General features: G+C 60.0%; 1 protein-coding gene across 1 annotated transcript; it reads right to left on the bottom strand.

Annotated features, from left to right (window-relative positions):
• Positions 1–1,131: 1,131 nt before the first annotated feature.
• LOC133045608 (collagen alpha-1(I) chain-like) lies at positions 1,132–23,797 on the bottom strand. The gene is made up of 13 exons (XM_061127790.1): positions 23,478–23,797; positions 23,331–23,386; positions 22,641–22,835; positions 22,113–22,164; positions 21,502–21,625; positions 19,808–20,005; positions 19,717–19,721; positions 13,074–13,603; positions 12,678–12,784; positions 5,697–5,842; positions 4,707–4,939; positions 3,895–4,084; positions 1,132–1,612 (listed from the first exon to the last, which is right to left on the bottom strand). Exons 1-13 carry the CDS (start codon positions 23,795–23,797, stop codon positions 1,132–1,134), a joined length of 2,637 nt encoding a protein of 878 aa, XP_060983773.1.
• Between the last annotated feature and the right edge of the window lie 1,990 nt (positions 23,798–25,787).

The following is a 25,787-nucleotide window of genomic DNA, read 5'->3' as shown; positions in this document are numbered from 1 at the left end:
AAAAAGAAAAACCTCTTACAAACCCAATCAAGGAAAATTCTGTTAAGTGCGGAGCCTTCCCACTTCAAATTCAGCGCTTGTTAATTCTTTAAAGGCGGTCAGATTATTAGACCAGGGAAAACACAGACTCCGCTAAGGCCACGGGGCGGGGAGGTTCCAACTGACATATGCGGGACAGATGTCTGTCTGGGATGCCGCCCGTGGTACAGGGGACATGAAGGTCCCAGCCTCCCACCAGGGACACCCAATCCCTGGGAGGCATCCTCAAAGGAGTCTAGGGGCTGTTGTCCAAGGTTCTGAGTGCTGGAGTGGGTGGGTCCCTGCGGCCCTGAGCCCATTTCACAGGTGTGAAGGGTGAGGTCATTGAGCCAAGTGATGTGGAAGCCCCCAGCACTGGCCCCTCTGTGCCCCGGGGAATGGCCTCCTAACCCACCCTCCCTGTCTCTGTTCTAAATTTCCCTAGTTCACTTTTCTGATGAATGTCTTTCCCACATTCCTTTCTTGTTTCTAAGCAAGGAAGCCAAGGTCTCAGCAGGTCCAAGTGGAGCACGCGTAGCCCCAGTTGCTGAGTGAGGGCCCCGCGCCCACGTGCCTTTCTCAGGAAGCCAGTGGGATGCTCGATTTTATCAGCACTTTGTGGACAAGGTGAGTTCACAGCGCACGTGACAAGGATCACGCAAGGTAGCCAAGTGGAGAGGGTCTTTTCTCGGCCAGATCTGTTGTAGGCTGTGTCCAGGCGTGATCCTCTGTGGATTAATCCTTCCTGGACTTGGGTGACCGTCTCCTTCAGACGTGAGGGAGGTTTCCATCTATTATCTCTTGCCATATGTTCCTGGGCCCTTTCTCTCCCTTCCTCCTCCTGACACCCCTAACGCGAGCATCAGTGCCCTTGACGTTGTCGCGAGACCATCCTCACTTCTTGTCTCCTTCCCCGCTTTCTCTGTCCCACGGCAGTGACGCCCACCTCACTGATTGTCCCTCTGGGTCCCGCGGTCTCCTGTTGGTTCCCCCAGGACTTTCTCATTTATCATGTCCTTTGTGACTTCTCGCCCTGCGCGTCTTTCTGCCCCCAGTTCCGGGTCACCCCGCAGTCACCGCTCTGAACTCCTGCGGGGGGCGGCCCGGCTTGCGTCACTCAGGTCTGCTCCTGGGGTCTGTCCTGCTCCTCATCTGGGGCGTGCTCCTCCGCCGGCTCCTCCTGTCCGTGTTGCCATTCATTTTCAGTTTCTTGACCTGGGCAAGGGGGGAGTGTCCTGGGCGTCCCCTCTCCCCGGGTGCTGACGGGGGCTCTGGCGGGCAGGTGGGGGACCCGGCCTTGCCGTGTGGATGCTGCTGGCGAGCGGGGTCTGGTCGCGCGGTGGCCGCTTCCAGAACCCTAGGGCCCCCAGCTGGTGCCGGCTCACTGGGGTCAGAGTCGGGCCCAGGGGACTCTGGGCCTCGCCCACCCACTGGCGGGGAAGCCAGGCCTGGGGTGGTGGTGCTCCCTACAGGCAGGCGGAGCTGGTCCTGGAGTGGGGGCCCACTGGTGGGGGGGTGGCTCCTGACGGTCAGGTGGGGGCCTGGGGGATCCCGAAGCTCGTGCTGGTTGCTAGCGTGCAGGGCTGGGGCCCAGCTGGTCCCAGGGAGTGGGCGTGGTGTTGGGTCTGGTCTGCTCTGGGTGGGCCGGGTCTGGGGGGTGCAGGACTGTGGTTTCCTTTGTCTCCCTCTGGTGGGCGAGGCTGGCCTAGTGGTCCCACAGCTGGACGGCGCTGCATCCTGGCCGTCTTGTGGGCAGGGCCGTGTCCACCAGGGGGGATCAGGGGGACTCAAGGCGGCCTATCTGCTGATGGCTGGGGCTGTGTGACTGAGTCTGCCAGCTCTGGGCCTGACGGGCCCGGATCTCAGCCCAGAGGCCGTGTTCACGGGGCCAGTGTGTGTCCAGGCTGGCCCCAGCCGCCCCGTCTCTGCAGGAGATGCTCTGGGGGCAGCAGGTAGGTAGGTCCGGCCCGGGCTCCTGCCCGGCTCGGCGTGCCTGAGGTTTTGTGCGGCCGTGTCAGCGGGAGCCTGTGGGTCTCTGCCTCACCGCCTTCGCAGCCAGATGCTCTGGGGGCCCCCGGGGTCACACCCCGCACAGGGAGCAGTGTGGGCTCTGAGCGCTCACTCCTGGGGGACGCTCTGCAGCGTCACCTCCCCCCAGGCTGTGGGTTGCCCGCCAGGGCGCAGAGCTGGACTGTACCATGGGTGCTCTTCCTGCGGTCTCGTCACGGGCCCTCGTGCTGGAGGAGAAGGGGCGGGAGGGGACGGCAGGCCCCAGGTCTCCGGCGCGTCCCTGGCCTGGCCGCCCGGTGAGGGTCCCTGGCTTCAGGCAGGAAGGAACTGAGGCACCGCGTGAAGGGGAAGCGCGCTCCCTGAGTGTGGGGCCCCGCAGGGCGCGGTGCTCGGGGCGTGTGAGCCATGTGACTGCATGGCCTGATGTGGTGGGCAGCGAGCCCAGCTACTCAGGGGAGGGGCTGGCATTTCCAGGACCTGGGCCACCGGCCTCTGTCCTGGCCGACGTGGGGAGACGTGTCACTGTGGGCGGGAACGAGGTTCGAGGTTGGCTCTTTGCCTTCTTGGGTCTGGTTGTCGGTTCTAGCCCGAGTCAGCCGCGTCCTGTCCATCTTGGTGGCTGGGTCATTCTCTCCCGAGTGTGTCCTGCCCCCTCCCTCTTGTCTTACTCCTTCCTGTCTTCAGCGTGGACGGTCTTTCCTGCTCGGTTCCGGTCTTCTCCGACGACAGCTCTTCTGTAGAAGGCTGTGATTTTGGTGGGCTCCCAAGAGGGGCCGAGCCAGGCTCCCCCGCCACCCTGGCCGCTCCCCTCAGTGCAAACCCAGATTCCAGGTCACACGTCATTGTGAACCGACGGTCTCGTGTATTTAACTTCTTTACGTAGCTGAGCACGTTTTAGGAGGGAATGAGATGCTGGTGTCATGTCACTTACAACTTTCAGGGGACGGGAACCCAAATCAAGTTTGTTTAGGCAAAATATGGGGCTTCCCTGGTGGCACAGATGGTAAAGAGTCTGCCTGCAGTGTGGCAGACCCGGGTTCAATCCCTGAGTCAGGAAGATCCCCTGGAGAAGGAAATGGCAAACCCACTCCAGTATTCTTGCCTGGAGAATCCCACAGACAGAGGAGCCTGGCAGGCTACAGTCCATGAGGCCACAAGGAGTCTGACACAACTGAGCAGCTTCACTTTCACTTAGGCAAAATAAATTAAGGGACTTCCTGGTGATCTAATGGCTAAGACTCTGTGCTCCTAATGCAGGGGGCCCAGGTTCGATCCCAGGTCAGGAAACCAGACCCCACATCCCACAACTAAGAGTCTGCATGCTTCAATTAAAGGTCTCATGGGCTGTGGCTGAGACCTGGTTCAGCCAAACAAAGAAATAAATACATATTAAAAAAACAAACAGACAAGCGGGCGTCTCTTGGCTGGGCCCCGGGGGTCCCAGGGCTACAGCACATCCATGACGGCCTGGCCAGCGCCCTTGGGTCTGCTTCCTGGAGAAGTGGCCAGGTCCGGGGACCGCGGGGTCCCCTCTGCCCACTCAGGGGCCAGTGCTGCTGGTGAACACACGCCATCTCCTGAGCCTGTTCTCAGGATGCAGCCGGAAGGCCTCGGGTGTTGTGCGTGAGAGAGGGAGCCCCAATGTTTGAGTCCAGGTGCCACCTGTTCAGACTTCTCTGTCCTTCCATCTTTCTCCGCTTCACACGTTCTCATCAGAAGCAAATGACAGGAGAGTGGCCAGCTACGTCTGGTTTTAAATAAGGGAATGATACAGATTTTGCTGGAAAGGCTGGGGTTTGTCTGCTTGAACCTGAGGCCCCTCCTGCTGCCTGGTGGGAGGGCGTCCCACTCGAGGGCTTCCTGCACCACTGTGCCGTCCCCGGGGTCTCAGGCGACAGGACAGGCCGTGTAGCCAGACCCTGGGGTCCCCAGCTCTTTGCACACGGCTGGTCTCTGGACGAGGGAGGGGGCACCGCAGCGGCCTGTCCCCGAGAGCCGCCGGTCGAGTGCGCGGGAGCAAGAGGAGGCTTGGCGGCGTTGACCCAGAGGCTGGGGCCTGCGCACAAACCTGCACCCCTCGTCCTGCAAACGGGTCTTGCTGTATCGCTCAGAGGTTGCCGAGGGGGCTCCCTGTGATAAACCTCATGGCCAGGGCCGCACAGGGGATGTTTAGTGAAACGTTTGCTGACCGAGCGACGGGGCGGGGGCAGGGGTCAGCGGGGCTCCGGGCTCCAGAGTTTGCAGCCTCGGTCAGAGGGCAGCAGCTGAGGTCAGAGCACAAGTGTGGGCTCCGGCCCCAAGCCAGCTGGACAGGGCTGCCTCTGTGCGATGGCCTGAATTCTTTCCTTGCAAACGGCAGAGTCTCACTCAAACTGGTTGGAGTCTTAACCACGGTGGGTCGTCTCAAACACTGGGAAACCCACTTGAGTCAAGGTGGGGGTACCCAGGACTCTCCCTGCCGTCTCTCTCCCTGGGAGCCCCCGCCCCGCCCCCTGAAGCCTCTCGTCCTCCACTGGCATGGCTGCATGCCGTCTGCTGGTCCATGATGTGAACTGCAGGGTCTGGTCTTGGGAGTCAAACGTTTTCTAGTGAATCAGGGGCATTGGCCCTTTGTTTTCGGTGAGATTTCCCGCTTTTCATGTTTCATGGTGTCTTCATAGGCATCTGCTGGTCATTACCTCTGATTCCTCCTCTCTGCACGAGGCTGCGTGTTGTGGACGAGCTGTCTCCCGCAGGGGCCATGGAGGAGAGCCAGGCTCTCGGCCAGCACAGGCTGAGTGAGCACCCGTCCACGCCCGGCGGGGTGACTGTCCCCTGGAGGTCTGGTCCCCGCGTGGCCAGGGGCTGGTTGCAGGTGTGCGGTCGTCTGTTGGGGCTGCCGCTGAGGCCGGCTCGCTGCGCTCTGCCGAGACTGAGTGCACAGGAGACAAAGGCTCCGTTCCTCGTCTGCGGAAGGGTCGGTCTTACAGCCGCAGCTGTGGCTCTCCCTCAAACACGAGTACTTTGGCAGCTGCTTCTCGCTCCTCCGGCCGTGGGCAGGCTCTCTCTTCCCTCCCGCACTCCTGCTCAGACCGTATTGCTTTTTTCTGCTTCACCTATTTTTGTGATATGATGTTTCAGCTAAATCCTCATTCTGATCAATCTGGAGTCTGATTTTCTTGCTATTTCGGAGAGCTTTCAGGGAGATGGGTCTGTTTTCAGAAGTCGCCTTTGTATTTTTACATTTTGCAACAATTTTGCTTTCAATCAATGTCATCCAATGCACGCATCATATCTGGGTATGGTGAGAAGACAGGTTCTCACCTGGGTCTTGCAGAAAACACAGATTTCAAGGGGACGTGGAGGTTATTTGTGGAGCCTGGGCAATGCCGCTTTCCCCTGGAAGCCGGCGTGGTTTCAGTGCCTGCCTGCTTCTATTTTGATGCTCTGGCAATCTGGCTTCCTAGTTGGAAAGCTCAAAGCCCAACTTTAGTTGATTTATTCAGAAGCAGAGCTTGTTGAAAGGATCCTGGGGCATCTCAGAGAATATTATAGGAAGATCTGCAGGGCTGTTTTCAGGGCTCCCCCTCCGGACACCGCTTCAGAAGCCTGCTGCAGAGCGGGGTCTGTGCCCCCAGCACCCCCAGCCCGGGCTCTGGGAGTCTGGGGTCTGGGCTGTGTGCCGTCACAGCTCTGAGCCAGGCTGGAAGGCGGGTGCTGGGGTCCCCGCTGCTTTCACGGGGCCGGCTGGCGGGCTCTGCCTCCTGGCCCGGGGGTGCCCGTTGGCTGGGACGGTGCTGGCTTCTTCCTCCTTGACCGTCACGGCTGCAGACCCCTGCACAGGGCAGGCCCCGTGCTGGGGTAGACCCGCTGTCTGGGGCGTCCCCTGCCCCCAGCCCTCAGGCCCCCCGTTTTGGCTTGGACCCCTCGGTCCCTCCCGTTCCCCCCCAGTGACCCTCCAGGGAGGAAGAGGCCAGCGCCGCCCCAACAGCCACCTCCTGCCCAGACACCAACCCCCGGGTAACCCCTCTGCCTCTTCTGCCCTTTGACGGGCGTGGAGGCCCCGCAGCACCTGGCTGGCAGCGTTCTCCCACAAAGGAAATCACATCTTCCCAGTGGGACTGCAAGAGGAGCGAGCTGACAGGCAGCAGGGAGATGGGTCAGCTGAGCACGTGCTGGCCAGAGGCTTCAGGGGTGTGGCGGAACCTCAGGGTGACTGGAGCAAGTGCTATGTCCCCTCGGGTGCTCATTCCCTGATGCTGTGTCCCCTCGGGTGCTCATCCCCTGATGCTCTGTCCCCTCGGGTGCTCATTCCCTGATGCTGTGTCCCCTCGGGTGCTCATCCCCTGATGCTCTGTCCCCTCGGGTGCTCATCCCCTGATGCTGTGTCCCCTCGGGTGCTCATCCCCTGATGCTCTGTCCCCTCGGGTGCTCATCCCCTGATGCTGTGTCCCCTCGGGTGCTCATCCCCTGATGCTGTGTCCCCTCGGGTGCTCATCCCCTGATGCTGTGTCCCCTCGGGTACTCATCCCCTGATGCTCTGTCCCCTCGGGTGCTCATCCCCTGATGCTGTGTCCCCTCGGGTGCTCATCCCCTGATGCTCTGTCCCCTCGGGTGCTCATCCCCTGATGCTGTGTCCCCTCGGGTGCTCATCCCCTGATGCTCTGTCCCCTCGGGTGCTCATCCCCTGATGCTGTGTCCCCTCGGGTGCTCATCCCCTGATGCTCTGTCCCCTCGGGTGCTCATCCGCTGATGCTGTGTCCCCTCGGGTGCTCATCCCCTGATGCTGTGTCCCCTCGGGTGCTCATCCCCTGATGCTGTGTCCCCTCGGGTGCTCATCCCCTGATGCTGTGTCCCCTCGGGTGCTCATCCCCTGATGCTCTGTCCCCTCGGGTGCTCATCCCCTGATGCTGTGTCCCCTCGGGTGCTCATCCCCTGATGCTGTGTCCCCTCGGGTGCTCATCCCCTGATGCTCTGTCCCCTCGGGTGCTCATCCCCTGATGCTGTGTCCCCTCGGGTGCTCATCCCCTGATGTGTCCCCTCGGGTGCTCATCCCCTGATGCTCTGTCCCCTCGGGTGCTCATCCCCTGATGCTGTGTCCCCTCGGGTGCTGTCTACTGATGCTGTGTCCCCTCGGGTGCTCATCCCCTGATGCTGTGTCCCCTCGGGTGCTCATCCCCTGATGCTCTGTCCCCTCGGGTGCTCATTCCCTGATGCTGTGTCCCCTCGGGTGCTCATCCCCTGATGCTGTGTCCCCTCGGGTGCTGTCTACTGATGCTGTGTCCCCTCGGGTGCTCATCCCCTGATGCTGTGTCCCCTCGGGTGCTCATCCCCTGATGCTGTGTCCCCTCGGGTGCTCATCCCCTGATGCTCTGTCCCCTCGGGTGCTCATCCCCTGATGCTGTGTCCCCTCGGGTGCTCATCCCCTGATGCTGTGTCCCCTCGGGTGCTCATCCCCTGATGCTCTGTCCCCTCGGGTGCTCATCCCCTGATGCTGTGTCCCCTCGGGTGCTCATCCCCTGATGTGTCCCCTCGGGTGCTCATCCCCTGATGCTCTGTCCCCTCGGGTGCTCATCCCCTGATGCTGTGTCCCCTCGGGTGCTGTCTACTGATGCTGTGTCCCCTCGGGTGCTCATCCCCTGATGCTGTGTCCCCTCGGGTGCTCATCCCCTGATGCTCTGTCCCCTCGGGTGCTCATTCCCTGATGCTGTGTCCCCTCGGGTGCTCATCCCCTGATGCTCTGTCCCCTCGGGTGCTCATCCCCTGATGCTCTGTCCCCTCGGGTGCTCATCCCCTGATGCTCTGTCCCCTCGGGTGCTCATCCCCTGATGCTGTGTCCCCTCGGGTGCTCATCCCCTGATGCTCTGTCCCCTCGGGTGCTCATCCGCTGATGCTGTGTCCCCTCGGGTGCTCATCCCCTGATGCTGTGTCCCCTCGGGTGCTCATCCCCTGATGCTGTGTCCCCTCGGGTGCTCATCCCCTGATGCTGTGTCCCCTCGGGTGCTCATCCCCTGATGCTCTGTCCCCTCGGGTGCTCATCCCCTGATGCTGTGTCCCCTCGGGTGCTCATCCCCTGATGCTGTGTCCCCTCGGGTGCTCATCCCCTGATGCTCTGTCCCCTCGGGTGCTCATCCCCTGATGCTGTGTCCCCTCGGGTGCTCATCCCCTGATGTGTCCCCTCGGGTGCTCATCCCCTGATGCTCTGTCCCCTCGGGTGCTCATCCCCTGATGCTGTGTCCCCTCGGGTGCTGTCTACTGATGCTGTGTCCCCTCGGGTGCTCATCCCCTGATGCTGTGTCCCCTCGGGTGCTCATCCCCTGATGCTCTGTCCCCTCGGGTGCTCATTCCCTGATGCTGTGTCCCCTCGGGTGCTCATCCCCTGATGCTGTGTCCCCTCGGGTGCTGTCTACTGATGCTGTGTCCCCTCGGGTGCTCATCCCCTGATGCTGTGTCCCCTCGGGTGCTCATCCCCTGATGCTGTGTCCCCTCGGGTGCTCATCCCCTGATGCTCTGTCCCCTCGGGTGCTCATCCCCTGATGCTGTGTCCCCTCGGGTGCTCATCCCCTGATGCTGTGTCCCCTCGGGTGCTCATCCCCTGATGCTCTGTCCCCTCGGGTGCTCATCCCCTGATGCTGTGTCCCCTCGGGTGCTCATCCCCTGATGTGTCCCCTCGGGTGCTCATCCCCTGATGCTCTGTCCCCTCGGGTGCTCATCCCCTGATGCTGTGTCCCCTCGGGTGCTGTCTACTGATGCTGTGTCCCCTCGGGTGCTCATCCGCTGATGCTGTGTCCCCTCGGGTGCTCATCCCCTGATGCTGTGTCCCCTCGGGTGCTCATCCCCTGATGCTGTGTCCCCTCGGGTGCTCATCCCCTGATGCTGTGTCCCCTCGGGTGCTCATCCCCTGATGCTGTGTCCCCTCGGGTGCTCATCCCCTGATGCTGTGTCCCCTCGGGTGCTCATCCCCTGATGCTGTGTCCCCTCGGGTGCTCATCCCCTGATGCTGTGTCCCCTCGGGTGCTCATCCCCTGATGCTCTGTCCCCTCGGGTGCTCATCCCCTGATGCTGTGTCCCCTCGGGTGCTCATCCGCTGATGCTGTGTCCCCTCGGGTGCTCATCCCCTGATGCTGTGTCCCCTCGGGTGCTCATCCGCTGATGCTGTGTCCCCTCGGGTGCTCATCCCCTGATGCTGTGTCCCCTCGGGTGCTCATCCCCTGATGCTGTGTCCCCTCGGGTGCTCATCCCCTGATGCTGTGTCCCCTCGGGTGCTCATCCCCTGATGCTGTGTCCCCTCGGGTGCTCATCCCCTGATGCTGTGTCCCCTCGGGTGCTCATCCCCTGATGCTGTGTCCCCTCGGGTGCTCATCCCCTGATGCTGTGTCCCCTCGGGTGCTCATCCCCTGATGCTGTGTCCCCTCGGGTGCTCATCCGCTGATGCTGTGTCCCCTCGGGTGCTCATCCCCTGATGCTGTGTCCCCTCGGGTGCTCATCCCCTGATGCTGTGTCCCCTCGGGTGCTCATCCCCTGATGCTGTGTCCCCTCGGGTGCTCATCCCCTGATGCTCTGTCCCCTCGGGTGCTCATCCCCTGATGCTGTGTCCCCTCGGGTGCTCATCCCCTGATGCTGTGTCCCCTCGGGTGCTCATCCCCTGATGCTCTGTCCCCTCGGGTGCTCATCCCCTGATGCTGTGTCCCCTCGGGTGCTGTCTACTGATGCTGTGTCCCCTCGGGTGCTCATCCCCTGATGCTGTGTCCCCTCGGGTGCTCATCCCCTGATGCTCTGTCCCCTCGGGTGCTCATTCCCTGATGCTGTGTCCCCTCGGGTGCTCATCCCCTGATGCTGTGTCCCCTCGGGTGCTGTCTACTGATGCTGTGTCCCCTCGGGTGCTCATCCCCTGATGCTGTGTCCCCTCGGGTGCTCATCCCCTGATGCTGTGTCCCCTCGGGTGCTCATCCCCTGATGCTCTGTCCCCTCGGGTGCTCATCCCCTGATGCTGTGTCCCCTCGGGTGCTCATCCCCTGATGCTGTGTCCCCTCGGGTGCTCATCCCCTGATGCTCTGTCCCCTCGGGTGCTCATCCCCTGATGCTGTGTCCCCTCGGGTGCTCATCCCCTGATGTGTCCCCTCGGGTGCTCATCCCCTGATGCTCTGTCCCCTCGGGTGCTCATCCCCTGATGCTGTGTCCCCTCGGGTGCTGTCTACTGATGCTGTGTCCCCTCGGGTGCTCATCCCCTGATGCTGTGTCCCCTCGGGTGCTCATCCCCTGATGCTCTGTCCCCTCGGGTGCTCATTCCCTGATGCTGTGTCCCCTCGGGTGCTCATCCCCTGATGCTCTGTCCCCTCGGGTGCTCATCCCCTGATGCTGTGTCCCCTCGGGTGCTCATCCCCTGATGCTCTGTCCCCTCGGGTGCTCATCCCCTGATGCTGTGTCCCCTCGGGTGCTCATCCCCTGATGCTGTGTCCCCTCGGGTGCTCATCCCCTGATGCTGTGTCCCCTCGGGTGCTCATCTCCTGATACTGTGTGCCCTCAGGTGCTGTCTCCTGATGTCTGTCCCCTGGTCCCTCTGGGGCAGAGCCCTGACGCCATGCTGGGGAGGTGGTGACAGCACCAATCCCCCGGGGAGAGGGGCACCCGGCCCCCAGCACCCATACGTGGGCCCCCACCTGCACCAACACCCCACTTTGCCCCCCACCCTGCCCCACCCTGCATGCTTGGGAACCCACTCTGCTTTTCTGGATAGATTCCAACTGGATGTTCAACATGAAATAAAAATCAAAGTAAGAAGAAACCTAAGATGATTCCAGTTTGGTAAGAAAATCCATCTGTCCCTGCCTAGGGAAAGCTATTGGGAGGGAATATGCATGTTCACAGTGGTTATCTCTGGCAGGAGGTGCAGGCGACTTCAGTTTCTCTTTGTTTTTGCCAGTTTCCTAGATTTTCTACAGTTTTGTAGAACATGTACTACTTTTACAATAAGGGAAAAAAACAGTAAAACAATAAATTTTTAAAAAACAAAAAGTTTAAAAGTATCAACATCTGAAAGTGGAGGCTTGCATCGCCAGTAAATTAAGGGACACTTGGTTCCTTGATGAAAGAACATTTCAGGTTTCAAAGGGGCTCACAGTTCTGTGAATAAAACAGGCATGCGATAAATATTTGCTGAGACAATTAATAAATGAGTTCTCTCCGGGGTTTCCTGAAGCACAGACTCCCCAGTGCATCTTAAATGAAACCAATTTACAGAACGTGATTGTCCCTCCCCACCACATGCGCTGCTAGAAGGAGAAGATGGGATGTGGCTGGATGCTGGGTTCCTGCTCTGCCCCAGGGGTCAGTCGTGGACCCCCCAACACCCCCCAGCTCCCGTTTCCTTATCAGAAGAGGGGGAATCACAGCCACCTGCCAGCCGGGTGCTTTCCTGCTTGTGAAAGGCCTTCAGGAAGTGTCTGCCATGGCTCAGAGTGTCACAGTTATGAGTCTTCAGAGACCCAGGGAGTAAAAATAGTTTCTTCTTTGTGAGCCGTGAACACACAGAAGATTGCACCAGCCAGAAATGCACGTCGGGGGGGTCATCACAGGCAGACCCCAGGAGCACCGCCCGGGGCAGAAAACCCGACCCCGCCTCTCCCCTCCTGCCCTGAATGCGCTCTCCTGACTTTCACGCTGACCACATCCCCTCTTTCCTGCATAGTTTTATCCTGTTACGCTGCGTCACCAGACACGGTTGTTTACTTTGCTTGTTTCTGTTTGTGTTTTTATCATTTTTATTGGAGTATAGCTGTCTACAATGTTGTCTTAGTTTCAGGTGCACAGAAAGTGGTCTGGTCACACACATACACACATTCATCCTTTTTCAGGTTTTTTTTCCCCATATAGGCTATTATAGAGTATTGAGTGGAGTTCCCTGTGCTATTCAGCAGGTCCTTATTATAACAGATGTCTATTTTCAGTGTTGCCTGTTTTTACTTTTTTAATATTATTTCCTGACGCACCAGGTCTGGGATGCGTCATGGTGGCAGGATCTTTAGTTTCGGCCTGTTCAGTCCTACTGTGGGGTCCAGTTCCCTGACCAGGGGTGGAACCCAGGCCCCTGTATTGGGAGTGCTTAGTCTTAGCCACTGGAGTAAGGGAAGACCCCATTTTTGCCTGTTTGTTCTTTTTAAAAATAGAATGGAATAATAGTTTGTCTCCTTTTTTATTTGGCATTTTTGCTCAGCATCTTTTGTGAGGTTCATCCGCACTGTTATGCACTGCTGGTTTGTTCACTGTGCTGTGGTATTTGGCTGGGTCAGTACCCCTCACTCACATCTGTTGCCCTGTTGATGGACAGGTGGGCGTTTCCAGTTGGGGCTTTGCTGGGGGGGCCGGGGACCCACTGAGGTGCAGCTCTGCCTTCACACACTTCTCTTGAGCATGAGTCTTACCCCCCACCGCCCTTCCAGCCTGGAGTTGTTGTTGTGGTTCTGTTTGGTTTTGAATTTTTATTGTAAAGTATGCATAACACCTCCCTGCCAGGCCTGGTCTCCAAGCGCTGGAGCCTCGTGGCCGGGGCAGGACGGCTGAAACCGGGGGTGCCCACCGGGACATCAGGCCATGGGGTTCGAGCTGCAGGCCACTTCCCACGTTGGTGCTGCCCTTCCAGGGGGACAAACGCTGCCTTTCCACGCACTTACCGTGCGCAGGTGCAGGTCCGCCTGCGTTGCTGGCGTTGGCTCAGTAACGCCGAGAATGGCTCTCTGACGTGCGCACCCGTGTGACCCCCGTTTCACAGGAGACGAGCCTGAGCACAGAGAAGCGGAGACACTTGCCCAAAGTCACACAGCTGGTGAGGAAGGGAGCCCGATGGGAGTCCGTCCTTGGTCGTGGTCCCTCCGTCCTGGCCGCCCAGGCCCCCTCCTGCTGGGTGTGGCTGGCAGGGGCGCGGGTGGGCGGGGCTCTGGGTGGGCGGGGCTCTGGGTGTCCCCTCCTGTCATTGGCCCTTTGCCAGCGGCCACGCCTCCCCTGCGCAGCCTAACTCCCCGTCTCATGGGGTCTCTTTGGGGCACGCGTCCAGTCGTCTGATCTCCCACAGCCAGCCCTTCCTTCCAGTCCCTTCTGGGTGAGGCAGGTTTTGTGCTCGGGGGTGGCCGGGCACGGGGGAGACTGGCTTGGCGTAGGGACTGGGGCGACATTTGAGAAGCGGCCTGAGGCCCCCAGGTGCAGGCGGCGGCAGGGGGTGGGGGTGCTGGTGATGGGAGAGCGGCCAGGTAGGAGATGCAAAGCCCCGGGGCGGGCTGTTCTTGGGTGATCGAGGCAGAACGTGGCCACCAGCGAGGGGCGAGGGCGAGGGGAGGGTGGCAGGCTGGGGCCGCGGGGTTTCAGACCCTGCAGGGCCCCGTCGGCCACTGGATGTGCTTTGGGGTTCATGCATGAGATAGAGGCGGGACCTCGAGCAGACTGCTGCCTGCGTGCCTGTCTTGGGCTCCCACCGGCTACTGTCTCCAGAGCAAGAGTGGACATGGAGGCAGCCAGGGGCTGGGCAAGGGCCCCAGAGTCGATGGTGGCGGGCACCGGGGTGGCATCAGCGGGGCCGGAGGACTCAGGCCGGATTCTGCACAGACTTTGAAGACGGGGCCGACAAGATTTGTGATTGCGGCAACAGAGCTCAAAATGCAGAAGGGAGCCTGTTTACTGACCCAAGGACGGGAGGAGGAACTGGTTTTGGGAAGAGGGTCGGGAGGGGCGTGTCCCCCAGCTTGCTTGAGCCTCGCCCCGGGTCACCGAGTGGAGATGCCAAGGTGAGTCAGGAGTCCTGGAGAGTTCAGCTGGAGGCGGGCCAGTCAGTGCAGAAGTGATATTTAAACCAGCAAACAGGGACTTCCCTGGTGGTCCTGTAGCTAAGACTCTGAGCTCCCCATGGAGGGGGCCCGAGTCCCATCCTTGGTCAGGGAACTAAGACCCAGCACAGCCAAATAAATAAATATTTTTAAAAACTAAACAGCAAATAATACGGGTAGTTGTGGAGATGCCCAGGCAGGTTAGGGCTTTCCTGGTGGCTCAGCTGGTAAAGAATCTGCCTGCAGTGCAGGAGACCTGGGTTTGATCCCTGGGTTGGGAAGATCCCCTGGAGGAGGGCATGGCAACCCACTCCAGTGTTCTTGCCTGGAGACTCCCACCGACAGAGGAGCCTGGCCAGCCACAGTCCATGTGGTTGCAAAGAGTCGGACACAACTGAGTGACTTTCACTTCACTTCACTTCCAGGCAGGCTGACTGCACGCTCATCTGTAGCAGGAGGGGGCTCCAGGCTGGTCAGGAAACAGGGAAAGGCCGTCTAAGAGGCTTGGCCCTTGACCTTCCCATGTGGGTTCTTCCCACCCGGAGTTTGGCCTGTGTCCCACATCCCCACAGTTGCCCTCAGGCGTCTCACTGCCCATGTGCCTTGCTGGGCATCCCAGGCCACCATGCTTCGGCTCCAGGGACTGGACGATTGTTGCTCGGCTTCGTGCTGAGGACCCCTACCCCTCAGTGTGACCGGGAGGGTCAATGGGGGAAACCCTGGGATGCTCTCGGAAACATCCGGAAGGAGGAGTCGCTGCCGGCGTAAAACAAGAGCACATAGGAGATAAAGAGCACAACAAAGACCGGGCTGGGCAGTGCAGAATCCCCTGGCAATGCAGGAGACTCCAGTTCAGTTCCTGGGTCGAGAAGATTCCCCTGGAGGAGGAAGTGGCAACCCACTCATTTTCTTGTTTGGAGAATCCCATGGACAGAGGAGCCTGGCGGGCTACAGTCCATGTGGTTGCAAAGAGTCGGACACGACTGAGTGACTAAACCCTCACAGGGCCCTCCACTGAAGCTCATTTTTCTCCTGCAAGCAACGTTTCTAAACCTGCACAGTTGCCTTGAAAAAAAATTTCCTTGCCCTTTCATGACTGACCCCTGGACCCACTGGGGCTGGTTTGCAGTCAGACGACCTGGGATGTGGTGGCCGGTGTCACAGTGACTTCTCCCTCCACGTGATGACATGATCTCGAGGGATGGCCATCCCCGAAGCCCACGGCCAGTGGTGGCGCCAGGACCCACCGGGGCCGCCCAATTCCCGCAGCCCTGCCCCGCGCCGGCCGTGATGCACACCCAGACTTCCACAGGTCCTCTCCCCGGCTGTGGTGGGATGCTGGGGACTCGGGGTGTTGGGGGGCTCCCTGAGCACCCTTCCCCTCAAACTCTCAGGCACCATACATGCTTCATAATTTGTTCTCTACCACTTAACATGTTACTGTGTGCGGCGTTCTGTGCCATTAAACGGTCTGCAGTGTTCCTAATGGTTACCTGGCATCTATTGTATGAATGCCGAACTGATGATTTAGTCACGTTTTTCCTCCAGATTGTGCTTGTTTCTAACTTTTTGCTTTTATAATTGCCCCTATAGGGAACACACTTGTCACTAAATCTTTATTCAGTTAATTATTACCTTGGAAGAAATTACTGGAACTCAAATTGTTGGTTCAAAAGGTATGCGCATTTTAAAGGCTTCTGATGCATTTTGCCAAATTGCCCTCCCAGAAATGTTCCGCAAACGTGCGCTCAGACCAGCAGGTTTGCAAGCCCTGTCCCCCTGCACATCCCGACTCTGAGCCTCTGTTCTTTGTTTTCTTCATCTCTTGCCAACCGCACGGCTTTTTTTGAAAAAAGCATCTTATTGTTGTTTGCATTTGCATCTCTGTGATCGCTGGCGGTGCCAGCACTTGTCACGTATTTATTAGCCACTTGTGGTTCCTCTTTGTCCGTGTCCTTTGTCCGTCTCTCGCCGAAGCGCCCATCTTCCCCTTAATGATTTATAAAAGCGCTAAGTGTACCTGCTCTCCTGATGGGGGCCCAGCTGGGCGGCCCCCTCCCTGGTTGCTATGCAGATGCGCCCGTGGCGGGACCAGTCTCCATGGCCACAGATGCCCGGGTCTCAGCGAGGAGCGGAGTGGGGGGAGCGTTGCCATGGTGATGCTACCCAAGCAGGCCTGGCACCCCTCCCGCTCGCTGCGCGGCTTTCCTGGCCGGCCCAGGCAGAGGCTTTGCGGCCGTGGGGGCAGGGGGAGGTGGGGGAGCCCCAGAGAAGTTTCCTGTGTGCACCACAAGGCAGGGCTGGTTGCAGGGGCCAAGCCGCCCAGCCTCCGGGAGTCCACTGTTTAGATTCCTTACCTCTGAACAGAGAGATGCGTGACAGAGAGGAAGCTTCCTGTAGCAAAACTCGACAAGCATGCATGCCCCACGGCCAGACAGATGGTCTGCGCTGCAACGGGTGGATGCTGTGTTAATAATACCGGGATTGCCTTGTTATCGGCACAGTTGTGGCGCACTTTTGTGTGAAGTGCCTTCTTGTTAGTAACTTGTTAACCGTGTAAAACGCAGACTACTGTTTTAAACCCTTGTGGCGTGTTTTCATGCCTTGTTGAAGCTGAGGGCTGGGGGCTGAGTCCCTGGGCATTGTCTGTGGGTATCGGTGGCAGCTGCATTGTCCAAGGTCGTGTCGTTTTCCCCCGGTCTGACCTTTACATGCTGTTTGGACTTTGACGTGTACGTCGGTCCTGTGGGCCCACGGCAGGCCTCACTTGGAGTGAGCGCTCAGGGTGCCTGGGCGAGGCGGGTATGCCGCAGGGACAAGGGCTGCACTCATCGTATTTATTAACAGATGAAGCAGAAGCTGTTCGTTGTCCCCAGTATCCATTCCCAACCCCTCTTTCATGGAAACAGAACTCTATAGACTTTCAGCTGGTACAGGGTCTCCAGAACAAAGGCTGTATTTCCCAGCATTCCTGGCAGCCAGGGGTGGCCGTGTGCATAAATGCCGCCCAGTGAAGTGTAAGCGGAAGTGACCTGCAACTCTGAATATGTGTTCTTAAAAAGGGTCATGCTTTCCCCTTCCCACTGGCTGGAATGCAGATGTGATGGAACTAGAGCAGCCGCCTTGGACTGAAAGAGTGAGCCACTGCAGGGTCATCACCTGTACCTGGAGCTGGATGCTCGCTGGCCGTGCCACGGCAAACCTCTTGCGTCCTGGCACCACCCCGCTTGTGTGTGTGGAAGGAGAATGGAATCCTAAGTGAGCCCATGTCAAACACAGTGGTGTTTTGTCTGACAGTTCTATTGTGGAGGGGGAAAAATCCCTTAAAACTGCAGAGCATGGACCTTTAGAAGTTCTCAATTCTAAATTGGTTTCCCAGGAGGCCCAGTGGTAAAGAACCCACCTGCCAATGCAGGAGACATAAGTTTGATCTCTGGGTCGGGAAAATCCCCTGGAGAAGGAAATGGTCACCCACCCCAGTATTCTTGCGGGGGAAATCCCATGGACAGAGGAGACCTACAGTCCAGGGAGCCGCAGAGTCAGACGACTTAGTGACAGCAACTCTAAGTTAACTGGTTACAAACTCGTTGTGTTCTACTCGCTTTGGGGCACAGTCTCCCTTCCCCCGTGGTGGTCAAGTCCCCCTCCCTGGGGCATCAGAGGCCACGTGGGCATGGAGGCTTTCACCAGCACCGCCCACCAAGCACGAGCACCTGCCCTGCTCTCCGGAGGAGGCCACAGGGGGCAGTGATGAGGCACCCCTCCCCGCAGGGACCACATCACTGAAGACCTGGTTGGGGGCCAGAAAGCTCACGCATCCCAGCAGTAATGAGAATGCTCCACCTGCAGCATCGGAGGAGGGCTACTGGGCAACCTGTACCCCAGCCCCCACCAGAACAGCGTCAGAGGATGCCAGCTGAGACGGAGGTTTAAATGAGGCCCAGAATCTCATACCCCGAGTCCCCCAAAGTCCAGGCTTCAGTTGCAAATCACTCTTCATACCAAGATCCAGGAAGACCTCAAGCTGAGTGAGAAACCGTGATCAAGAGAAGCCAACCACAGTGGACATCACCCTGCTCAGGCAGCTGTTATGAAACTCCTTCGGCAATGAAGACGACTGAGACAAATGGAAACGTGGAAAGTCTCTGAAAAGAAAGAGAAGCTTAAAGAAGGACCAAATGGAGATTTTGGAACTGGAAAATATAGTAACCGAAATGTAAAACTCAACAAATGGGCTCAGTGCCAAAGCGGAGGGGACAGAGGGATGATTCAGTGAACTTAAAGATGAAACAGTAAAAATTACTCAATCTGAACAAGAAAGAAAAAAATAGACTTAAAAAAAATGAGCAGGCCCTCTTTGTGACCCCATGGACTGTAGCCTACCAGGCTCCTCTGTGCATGGGATTCTCCAGGAAAGAATACTGGAATGGGTTGCCATTTCCTTCTCCAGGGGGTCTTCCCGACCCAGAGATCGAACTCATGTCTCCCGCACTGCAGGCAGATTCTTTACCTTCTGAGCCACCCTAAAGGACCTAAGAAACTTCTTTATGTTTTAAAGGAAGAGGATCTAACATTTGAGTGATCAGAATCCCAGGAAGGAAAAAAAAAAAAAAAGATGAGAGTGGGACTGGAAAAGTTTTCAGAGAAAAGCTTCTCAAATTTGGCAAAAGACCAGAATCTACAGATTTAGGAAGCTGAGAAATACCCTAAAAGGATTAACCAAAAGAAATCTATGCTGAGATATACAGCATATTAAAACTTCTGAAAGTTAAAGTCTTAAAAGCAGTAAGAGAAATGGCATCTTAGGTATAAGAGAAACAATTTGATTGACAGCAGATTTCTCATCAGAAGCCATGGAGACCAGCAGGAAATGGCACACATTTTTCAAGCACTGAAAGAAATGTCAGCCCGGAATCTTATATCCGGTGACAATATCCTTCAGGAATGAAAAAGAAATCAAGACATTCTCAGAAGAAAGAAAACTGAGAGAATTTGTCACCATCGTCATCAGACCTACCCTAAAGGAATTATTTCATAAAGTTCCCTAAACAAAAAGAAAATGTCAAAAGCAGGAATCTTGGAACTTTGAGAAAGAACACAAAGTGAACAAAAATACAGGTAAACAGAACAGACTTCACCTCCTCTTAAATCTCCCAAATTTTGTTTGACAATTGAGGCAAAAACTGTACCACTATCTGATGTGATTCCCAGTGTATGTAGAGGAAATGTTTAAGACAATTACATGATGAATGGGGCGTGGACACAGAGGGACTCATGTTGCCATACTTCACTCCAACTGATAAAAGTCAAATTGGCAAACTGTGATGCTATGTAATTATAACGTACACCTAGAACACCACTGAAATATGGAGAGATGCAATCAAAGACACTATATATAAATCAAAGTAATTTTAAGATAATTTTTATTCTGTTCGTTACTTTTGGCCGTGCTGGGTCTTTGTTGCGGCCTGGGCTTTTCCCTGGTTGTGGCAGGTGGGGACCTCTCTCTTGCTGTGGAGCGCGGGGTCTCAGGCTTCAGCAGCTGCGACTCGTGGGCTCAGTAGCTGTGGCTCCCTGGCTTAGCTGCCCCACGGCATGTGGGACCTCTCGGACCAGGGATCACACCCGTGTCTCCTGCGCTGGCAGGCGGATTCTTTACCACTGAGCCACCAAGGAAGCCCACATCTCTTAAAGGATCACGTGGCACACAAGGAGACAGGAAAAAGAAAACAGAAATTAAGAACAGAGGGAACAAAAAGACAAGAAAATTAAACAGCAGGCTTAAACCTAACATGTCAATAATTAGATTAAATCTAAACAGTCTAGTACATCGATTAAAAGAGACGGACCGCGTGGGAAAAATAGCCCGGGTATGTGCCGTCTACTAGAAACTCACACGCTCTAAGGACACAGGTGCTGAGAGTCCGAGAACGGAGGAGGCGGCCACACTGGTGCTGGCGAGCACGCGGAAGCACAGGAAGGCTCACTTGCTGCGGCAAACAGGCAGTTTCTTGCACCAGACGTTCATCGTGCACCCGGCGCTCGTGCTCCTGGGCACTCACGCCGGAGAAACGGTATCTCCCGTACACACCAAGCCCTGCAGGCGGCTGTTTGTAGCCGGTGTTTATAACAGTCAAAAACTGCGAACGACCCTGCCATCTGGTCCAGGCGACGGTCTCAGCAGCCTGTGTCCCAGCACCAGCTCGAGCGGGTCTCAAGGGCATTGCGCTGATCGAGGTCACCCACTATGGATCCCACTTACAAGAAACCCCCCGTCTTTAGGGCTGCAGCTTGTGGGGTGTTCCCCCCACCCCAGGGATGGAACCCGAACCCCCTGCAGTGGAAGCTCGGAGTCCTAACCACGGGACTGCCAGGGAATTCTTGTAGGAAAGCCTCGAAGTGAGGAAGCTGTGAGGTGACTCCTGAGTCAGCGGTGGCTGGGGCTGGGAGTGGCGGGGGAGGGAGCGGTCTCTGCGATGGGGACGGTTCTGTATCTTGACCACGTGCTGGTGACACGCATCGTCACCTGACAAGGGAGGGCAGACTGCGGGCCCGCGTCGCGGCGTGTCAGCACACAGCCTCGGTGGTCACAGGAGGTGCTGCCACGGGGGAGGCTGGGAAGGAACGCGGAGGTGGGCGGGGCCCGCTTTACATTCCTGGGGCCACTTCCTCTAAACCCACCTTTGTTCCTGCTGCTGCTGAGTCACTAAGTCCAGCCTGGCTCCTCTCGACCCCATGCACGCCAGGCTTCCCGGTCCCTCCACATCTCCCAGACTTCGCCCAGGTTCGCGTCCGTTGTCGGCAATGCCATCCAACCATGCATCCCTCTTCTCCTTTTGCCTTCCGTCTTTCCCAGCATCAGGGTCTTTCCCAATGTGTTTATTTCAGATTAAATTGCAAAACGGTTTTGTTCACTTTCCGTCCGAGTGTGTTCTCAGGGGAGCGATCAGGAGAGCCCAGAGGTTTGTGCTTGGGTTAGGGACGGTGAACAGTTCGCTCTTTCTCCGTCGTCAGCCTGTCCCGCTTCTGGGAAGGGAGCCACACCCCGGAGGCTCAGATCTGAGGGTCCTACCCCCAAACCCCCCAGCTCCTGCCCAGAGCCCCCCGCCCAGCCCGGGAGGAGCTCCCTCTCACCAACGGTGCTTGGGGCAGCACGGAGCCCCAGCATTCACCCGTATTCACCCCCCAACATGCACCCGTCATGTCCTCACGCCTCCCCCCAGCACTGAGCCTCCTGCATGGGTGGAAGCCGGGATGGGAGCAGGGTGGGCGTCCACGAATCCAGCCCTTGCCTGCCCCGGAGGAAGGGGGTGGGGTCTCTGTCCAGTGGAGACCACGCCCCCTCCCCGTCCACTCCCCTCACCCCCGCACATCTCTAGCACGCCCCGTCTCACCCACCAAGCTGATGAGACCCTCCGCTGCTGCGTGATAGGAACTGGGGGGGGGAGCAGTGGGGAGCAGGCCAGGGCCACTGGGCCCTGTGGCAGGGACCCCCTGACCATGCAGACACAAGCAGAGCCCACGAACCACCCTCACACAGCCCCGCAGGCCCTGGGGACACCCCCACACCCCAGATCCTCGCAGACAGCCCTCCAGAATCACACCCATACCTATCAAACCAAAACAATCACGTTCTCGCACACACACTCCCCGCATACAGTGCAGATGGTCACGGGGCTACCGCCACCGGCAGGTCGGCTTCGCACAGACACACCTGGGGCAGACCAGGCGCCTGGAGCCACTCACACACATGCACCTGGGGGTGGGGGTGGGAGAAGGGGGCTTCCACGCTGCCTGGCCCGGGGCTGAGGCAGAAGGCACACCCAGAGAGGTGGCCACCAGCCCTGTCCAGTCCACCCCGATCTCACATCATGTCCACCCGCAGGGCCACCCTCTGCCCGAGCGCAGGGCCTGCCCCCTGCGAACTCTCAGGAGTGGAGACCCTGGCCCAGCATCACCGCCCTCCGCCCCGCTTACAGGAGCACCGACTGGGTGCCTGGGCCCCCGCAGTGAGGAAGGCGGCCCGTGTGTCCTGCCCAGGTGAATGCTCAGTGGAGAGTGGGCATGTGCGTGTGGCAGAGGTCCCGGGACAGGGCTGGCCGGGCGCCGGGGGACCTGGGAACAGGCCAGGCCTCAGCGACCCAGGGGTGTACCTCTGTTCTAACTGCCGCGCAGCCCCGGCAGGCCTCCAGCCAGGAGCTGGTGCAAGACCCGAGGTGGCCCCTCATCTCCGGGTCAGGGTGCCTGGGCCCCGGCGTGCTGACCTGGAGCGCTGGCGGAGGTTGGGCCCACCTGGACCAGGCCATGGCTGGGTCTCCACGGCGGAAGGAGTCCCAGGACCGTGCTGGAGGGGCCAGAAGAGTGGTCAGTGAGGACCCTGACTGTGGGCAGGGACCTTCTCTCAAAGACAAAGGGGCGTCTGCAGAGGGCAGCAGTCAGCGGGATCCCCCGGGAGACCAGAGCCGAGCGTCCAGGCGATGGGCCAGGGCAGGAGAGGACAGGACAGAGGAGGACGGACAGACAGTCGGGCCTGCGTGAGCAGCGGAAAGTCAGGGGTCGGGGTGTGCCCCGCGGGACGAGCACTGCCCGACCAGCCACACGTGCTCCCCAGTTGCTCCCCAACTTGGGCTCCCAGGTGCCCCGGCCTTGGGACCCCTGGGGAGGACGGACCTCAGGGCTTCAGGGTGGTGGGCATGCCCACCCTGGGCGTGGTCAGTGGGTGGACCCTGTGGAGCCCAAGTCTTTCCCCAGACCCTACAGGCCTTTCCCCGGTCTAGCCTCAGGGGTGAACACCCCCACCTGCACCCCCCACACCCCCACCTCTGCCCAGAGCCTGGAGAGACAGTGACGTCTGTCCCGGTGCCATTTGCTGGGGGGACGGGGTGGAGGGATGTCCCCCTTCCTCAGCTGCGGGTGGAGGGTGGCCTTTGGGGGGTCCGTGGGTCTCTGCCGTCCAGCGAGAGGGTGGTGGGCCCAGGCGAGGCTGCGGGGCCGGCAGGGCAGCTCCGTGCATGTCTGGGGCAAGGTGGGGAGGCCCCGTGGCCCAGGGGGCGCTGGACACCTGGGGCCCAGGAGGGCGGGCTGGGGGCTGGGCAAACACTTGCAGAGGGAGCGGACGGGCTGCCTCTCCTTGTCCAGGCCCAGCCGTGGGGCACTGTGGGCTCCAGGCTACCGTCAAGGCCCCCCTTCCCAGCCCCAGGGGGGCAGGAGGCACACGCCTCATGGAGGCCGGAGCACAGGAGTGCGATCTGACTCCTGGAGCTCACGCGAGCCGCGGAGATAAGGCACAAAATAATTAGTGAGCAGAGTGTATAATTAAGTGCTAAATTGTGTGTTTCAGACTCGCTGAGCTGCGGGAGTGTGAGGAGGGGAAGTCGCCCCAGGCTGGCGACAGGTTCCGGGTGGGGGTGGGGCAGAGCGGGGTGGGGGGTTGTCAAGCGAGGAGGCCCCCACCCCCAGGGGCAGCAGGCAGGACTGGCTGGCCAGCTGGGTGGGCAGGGCTGGCCTCACCCGGGAAGCGGGTTTCCCGAGCGCCCGAGTCTGTGTCCAGAGACCAGCCACAGGGTCTGCCCAGACAGACGGACACACAGGCAGACGGACAAGAAAGAGAGGTTGAGATGAGCAAACCGCCGGCTTCGAGCCTCCCGGCTCCCAGACCTGGGGGAGCCCCGTTCAGAGGGGCCCTCCCCACGCGTGTCCTGCTCCAGGGGCCAGGAAGTGTACAGCCACCCCGGGGTGGGGGGGCTGGCTGGCATCCCCGAGAGGCCTTCGGAAGCAGAGTGTTCTGGGCTGGCTTCAGGCCGCGGGGGTCCAGACTCCAGCAGATGGTGCCGGAGCAGGGGTGGGCGGGCAGGGAGGACGTGGAGGCAGGGCTGCAAGGTCGCTCTCCGCACCCCGGGGTCAGCCAGGCAGATGCTGGAACCCAGGGGCGTGCCCCTGGCCCCGTGAGAGCCGGCGGTCCCCCTTGGGAGCACCATGTTTGCAGCCCGGCTTAGCCGCAGCCCGTGAGACACGCATCGTGACAGGCCCGTCCTGCACCAGGGACAGCGCTGTCCCCAAAAGCGCCGTCACAGCCGGGCATCGCGGCACAGCCTCTCCTTCCCACGCCTGGGCAAAGCGCTCCGACAGCTTGGCTGCCGTCAGGGGAGCCTGGGGGCGGGCCCCCGCTCTGCAGCAGCTCCCCACGCCCACAGGAGGGACTCAGAACGTATTCACCCCCGACGGTATCTGCTGAGCACCAGCTGCATCCCGGGCACCATCCTGTGTGGCAAAAACATAAAGCCGCGAGGTGAAGGCGGAGCGTGGCGGACGTGGTCAGGGTTGGAGTCACTGAGACTCGGGGGCAGAGACCCAGAGGAAGCAAGAGGGGGCGGATGGGGACCCCAGGGACGGGCCAGCGTCCAAGCAAGGGAGCGGCAGGTGCACGCCCCGGGCGAGGCAGGCTTGGCTCGTCCTGGGGCTGTGAGGGGCCTGGGTGTGGCCCAGTAAGCGTGAGCAGCAGCTGCCCGTCCCGAGCTGACCTGGGTCCCCTCCCCCAGGGCTCAGGCCCATGTCCGTCACAGCCAGCGTCCCAGACCCTGGCGTGGAGGCCAGCTTCCAGAGAAGACCCAGCTCCAGGCCCTCAGCTGGGGTTCCCCTGCCTGCGCGGCAGAGTCCAGACTGAGGTTGCCTTCACTCCTGGGTTCCGGAGCCCTTGCCGTGGTCAGCTATGGAGAGTGGGCAGGCGAGACAGGCTGGGTGGGGGTGCAGGGCCGCCCCCACAGTCTCCTAGGGGTGTGCACCTGGGTGGGCGGGAAACACGCGGCTCGGAATGGGGGCTACTCCAGATCTGGCGAGGGGAGCGTCCTGGGGAGGTGGGGGGGCTGTCCTGCGCGTGGGGCCGGGAGGTGCTGCACGCGCGGGGGCCTTGGGGCTGGGGGAACGCCGGCCAACCTGTATCCCAGCCCGGCCCCCCACCGGCCATCCCAGGGCCGGAGGAGGTGATGCCAGCGGCCAGGGCCTCTGCAGGTCGGCCAGCGGAGGGGGCTGGGTTCTATTTTCAGGTGACAGGAACGCCCCCTCCCCCGGGGAGGGATCCCAAGGGCGCTCGGATGGCGGGCTGTCCATTTTCCTGCTAGGCCGGCGGACCGCCCGCTCCCAACCCTGGGTCTGACTCCACGCCCACAGCCCCAGGCACTGAAGCCGGTGGGGGGGCCTGGGGGCGGGGCCACGAGGGGGGCGGGGCGGGGCCAGGCTGGGGGCCCTGGCATGGGGGGGTGTGGGCTGGGATGCGGGGGGGGGGGGGGCGGTGTGCTGGGCTGGGCTGGGATCGCGGGTGTGGGGGGCGAGCTGGGATGGCCGGTCGACGTGCCGGGCTGGGATGGCCGGTGGGGGCGGTTGGGATACAGGTGGGGAGATCTGGCTGGGATTGCGGGTGGGGGACCGCGCCGGGATACAGGTGAGGGCCGGGCTGGGATGGCCCGTGCGGGCGGCTGGGATACAGATGGGGTGCGGGGTGCCGACACAGCTGGAGCGCCGGGACCGGGGGTCGCAGCCGCTGAGGAGCGAGCGCCCAGCCGGTGCGACGCCGCCCCTGCCGGCCGCGCTGGGCATCGCGGCGCCTGCGCTGCTGGGGCCGCGGGACGGGGGACTGGGGTGGGCGCGGGCCGATGGGCTCCGGCGCGGTTTGCAAGGCGGGGCGCGAAGCGGTGGCTCTCCCTGTCACTCCGGACAGCCCCTCCGCCCCTGGGTCTCGTTCGTTCACTGCGGGACTAGCCAGGGTCGCGCAGTGGGGGTGGCGGGGCTGTCCCCGCAGGCCTGCGGGCTGCATGGCACCTGAGCAACAGTTTACTCAGGTGTCGGGGTCACGGTACCCCCTAACCCCTAACCTGCCTTAGAGTTGTCAGCTCTCAGACAGGTAAACGCCCAGAAGGTGGAGTGCAAGTGCTAAATTCTCCAGCAGTTTCTAGACGGTGTTCGTCCAAATCT

The sequence above is a fragment of the Dama dama genome, chromosome 24 (genome assembly GCF_033118175.1).
Source record: "Dama dama isolate Ldn47 chromosome 24, ASM3311817v1, whole genome shotgun sequence".
NCBI lineage: Eukaryota > Metazoa > Chordata > Mammalia > Artiodactyla > Cervidae > Dama > Dama dama.
The sequence above is the reverse complement of the archived record's forward strand: the minus strand, read 5'-3'. Positions and strand labels throughout refer to the sequence as shown.

Bases quoted from the DNA above. Each gene is read 5' to 3' on its own strand.
- LOC133045608 (XM_061127790.1), bottom strand. From the start codon at position 23,797: ATGGTGCTCCCAAGGGGGACCGCCGGCTCTCACGGGGCCAGGGGCACG. The intron at 4,940-5,696 runs GTGACGGCACAC...CTGTGCACTCAG, and splicing joins TTCCAGCCTGGCTCAGAGCT to TCTCGGCAGAGCGCAGCGAG. The intron at 1,613-3,894 runs GTGCAGGAAGCC...CCCTGGGACCAG, and splicing joins ACCCCGGGGACGGCACAGTG to CTGGGCCCCAGCCCTGCACG.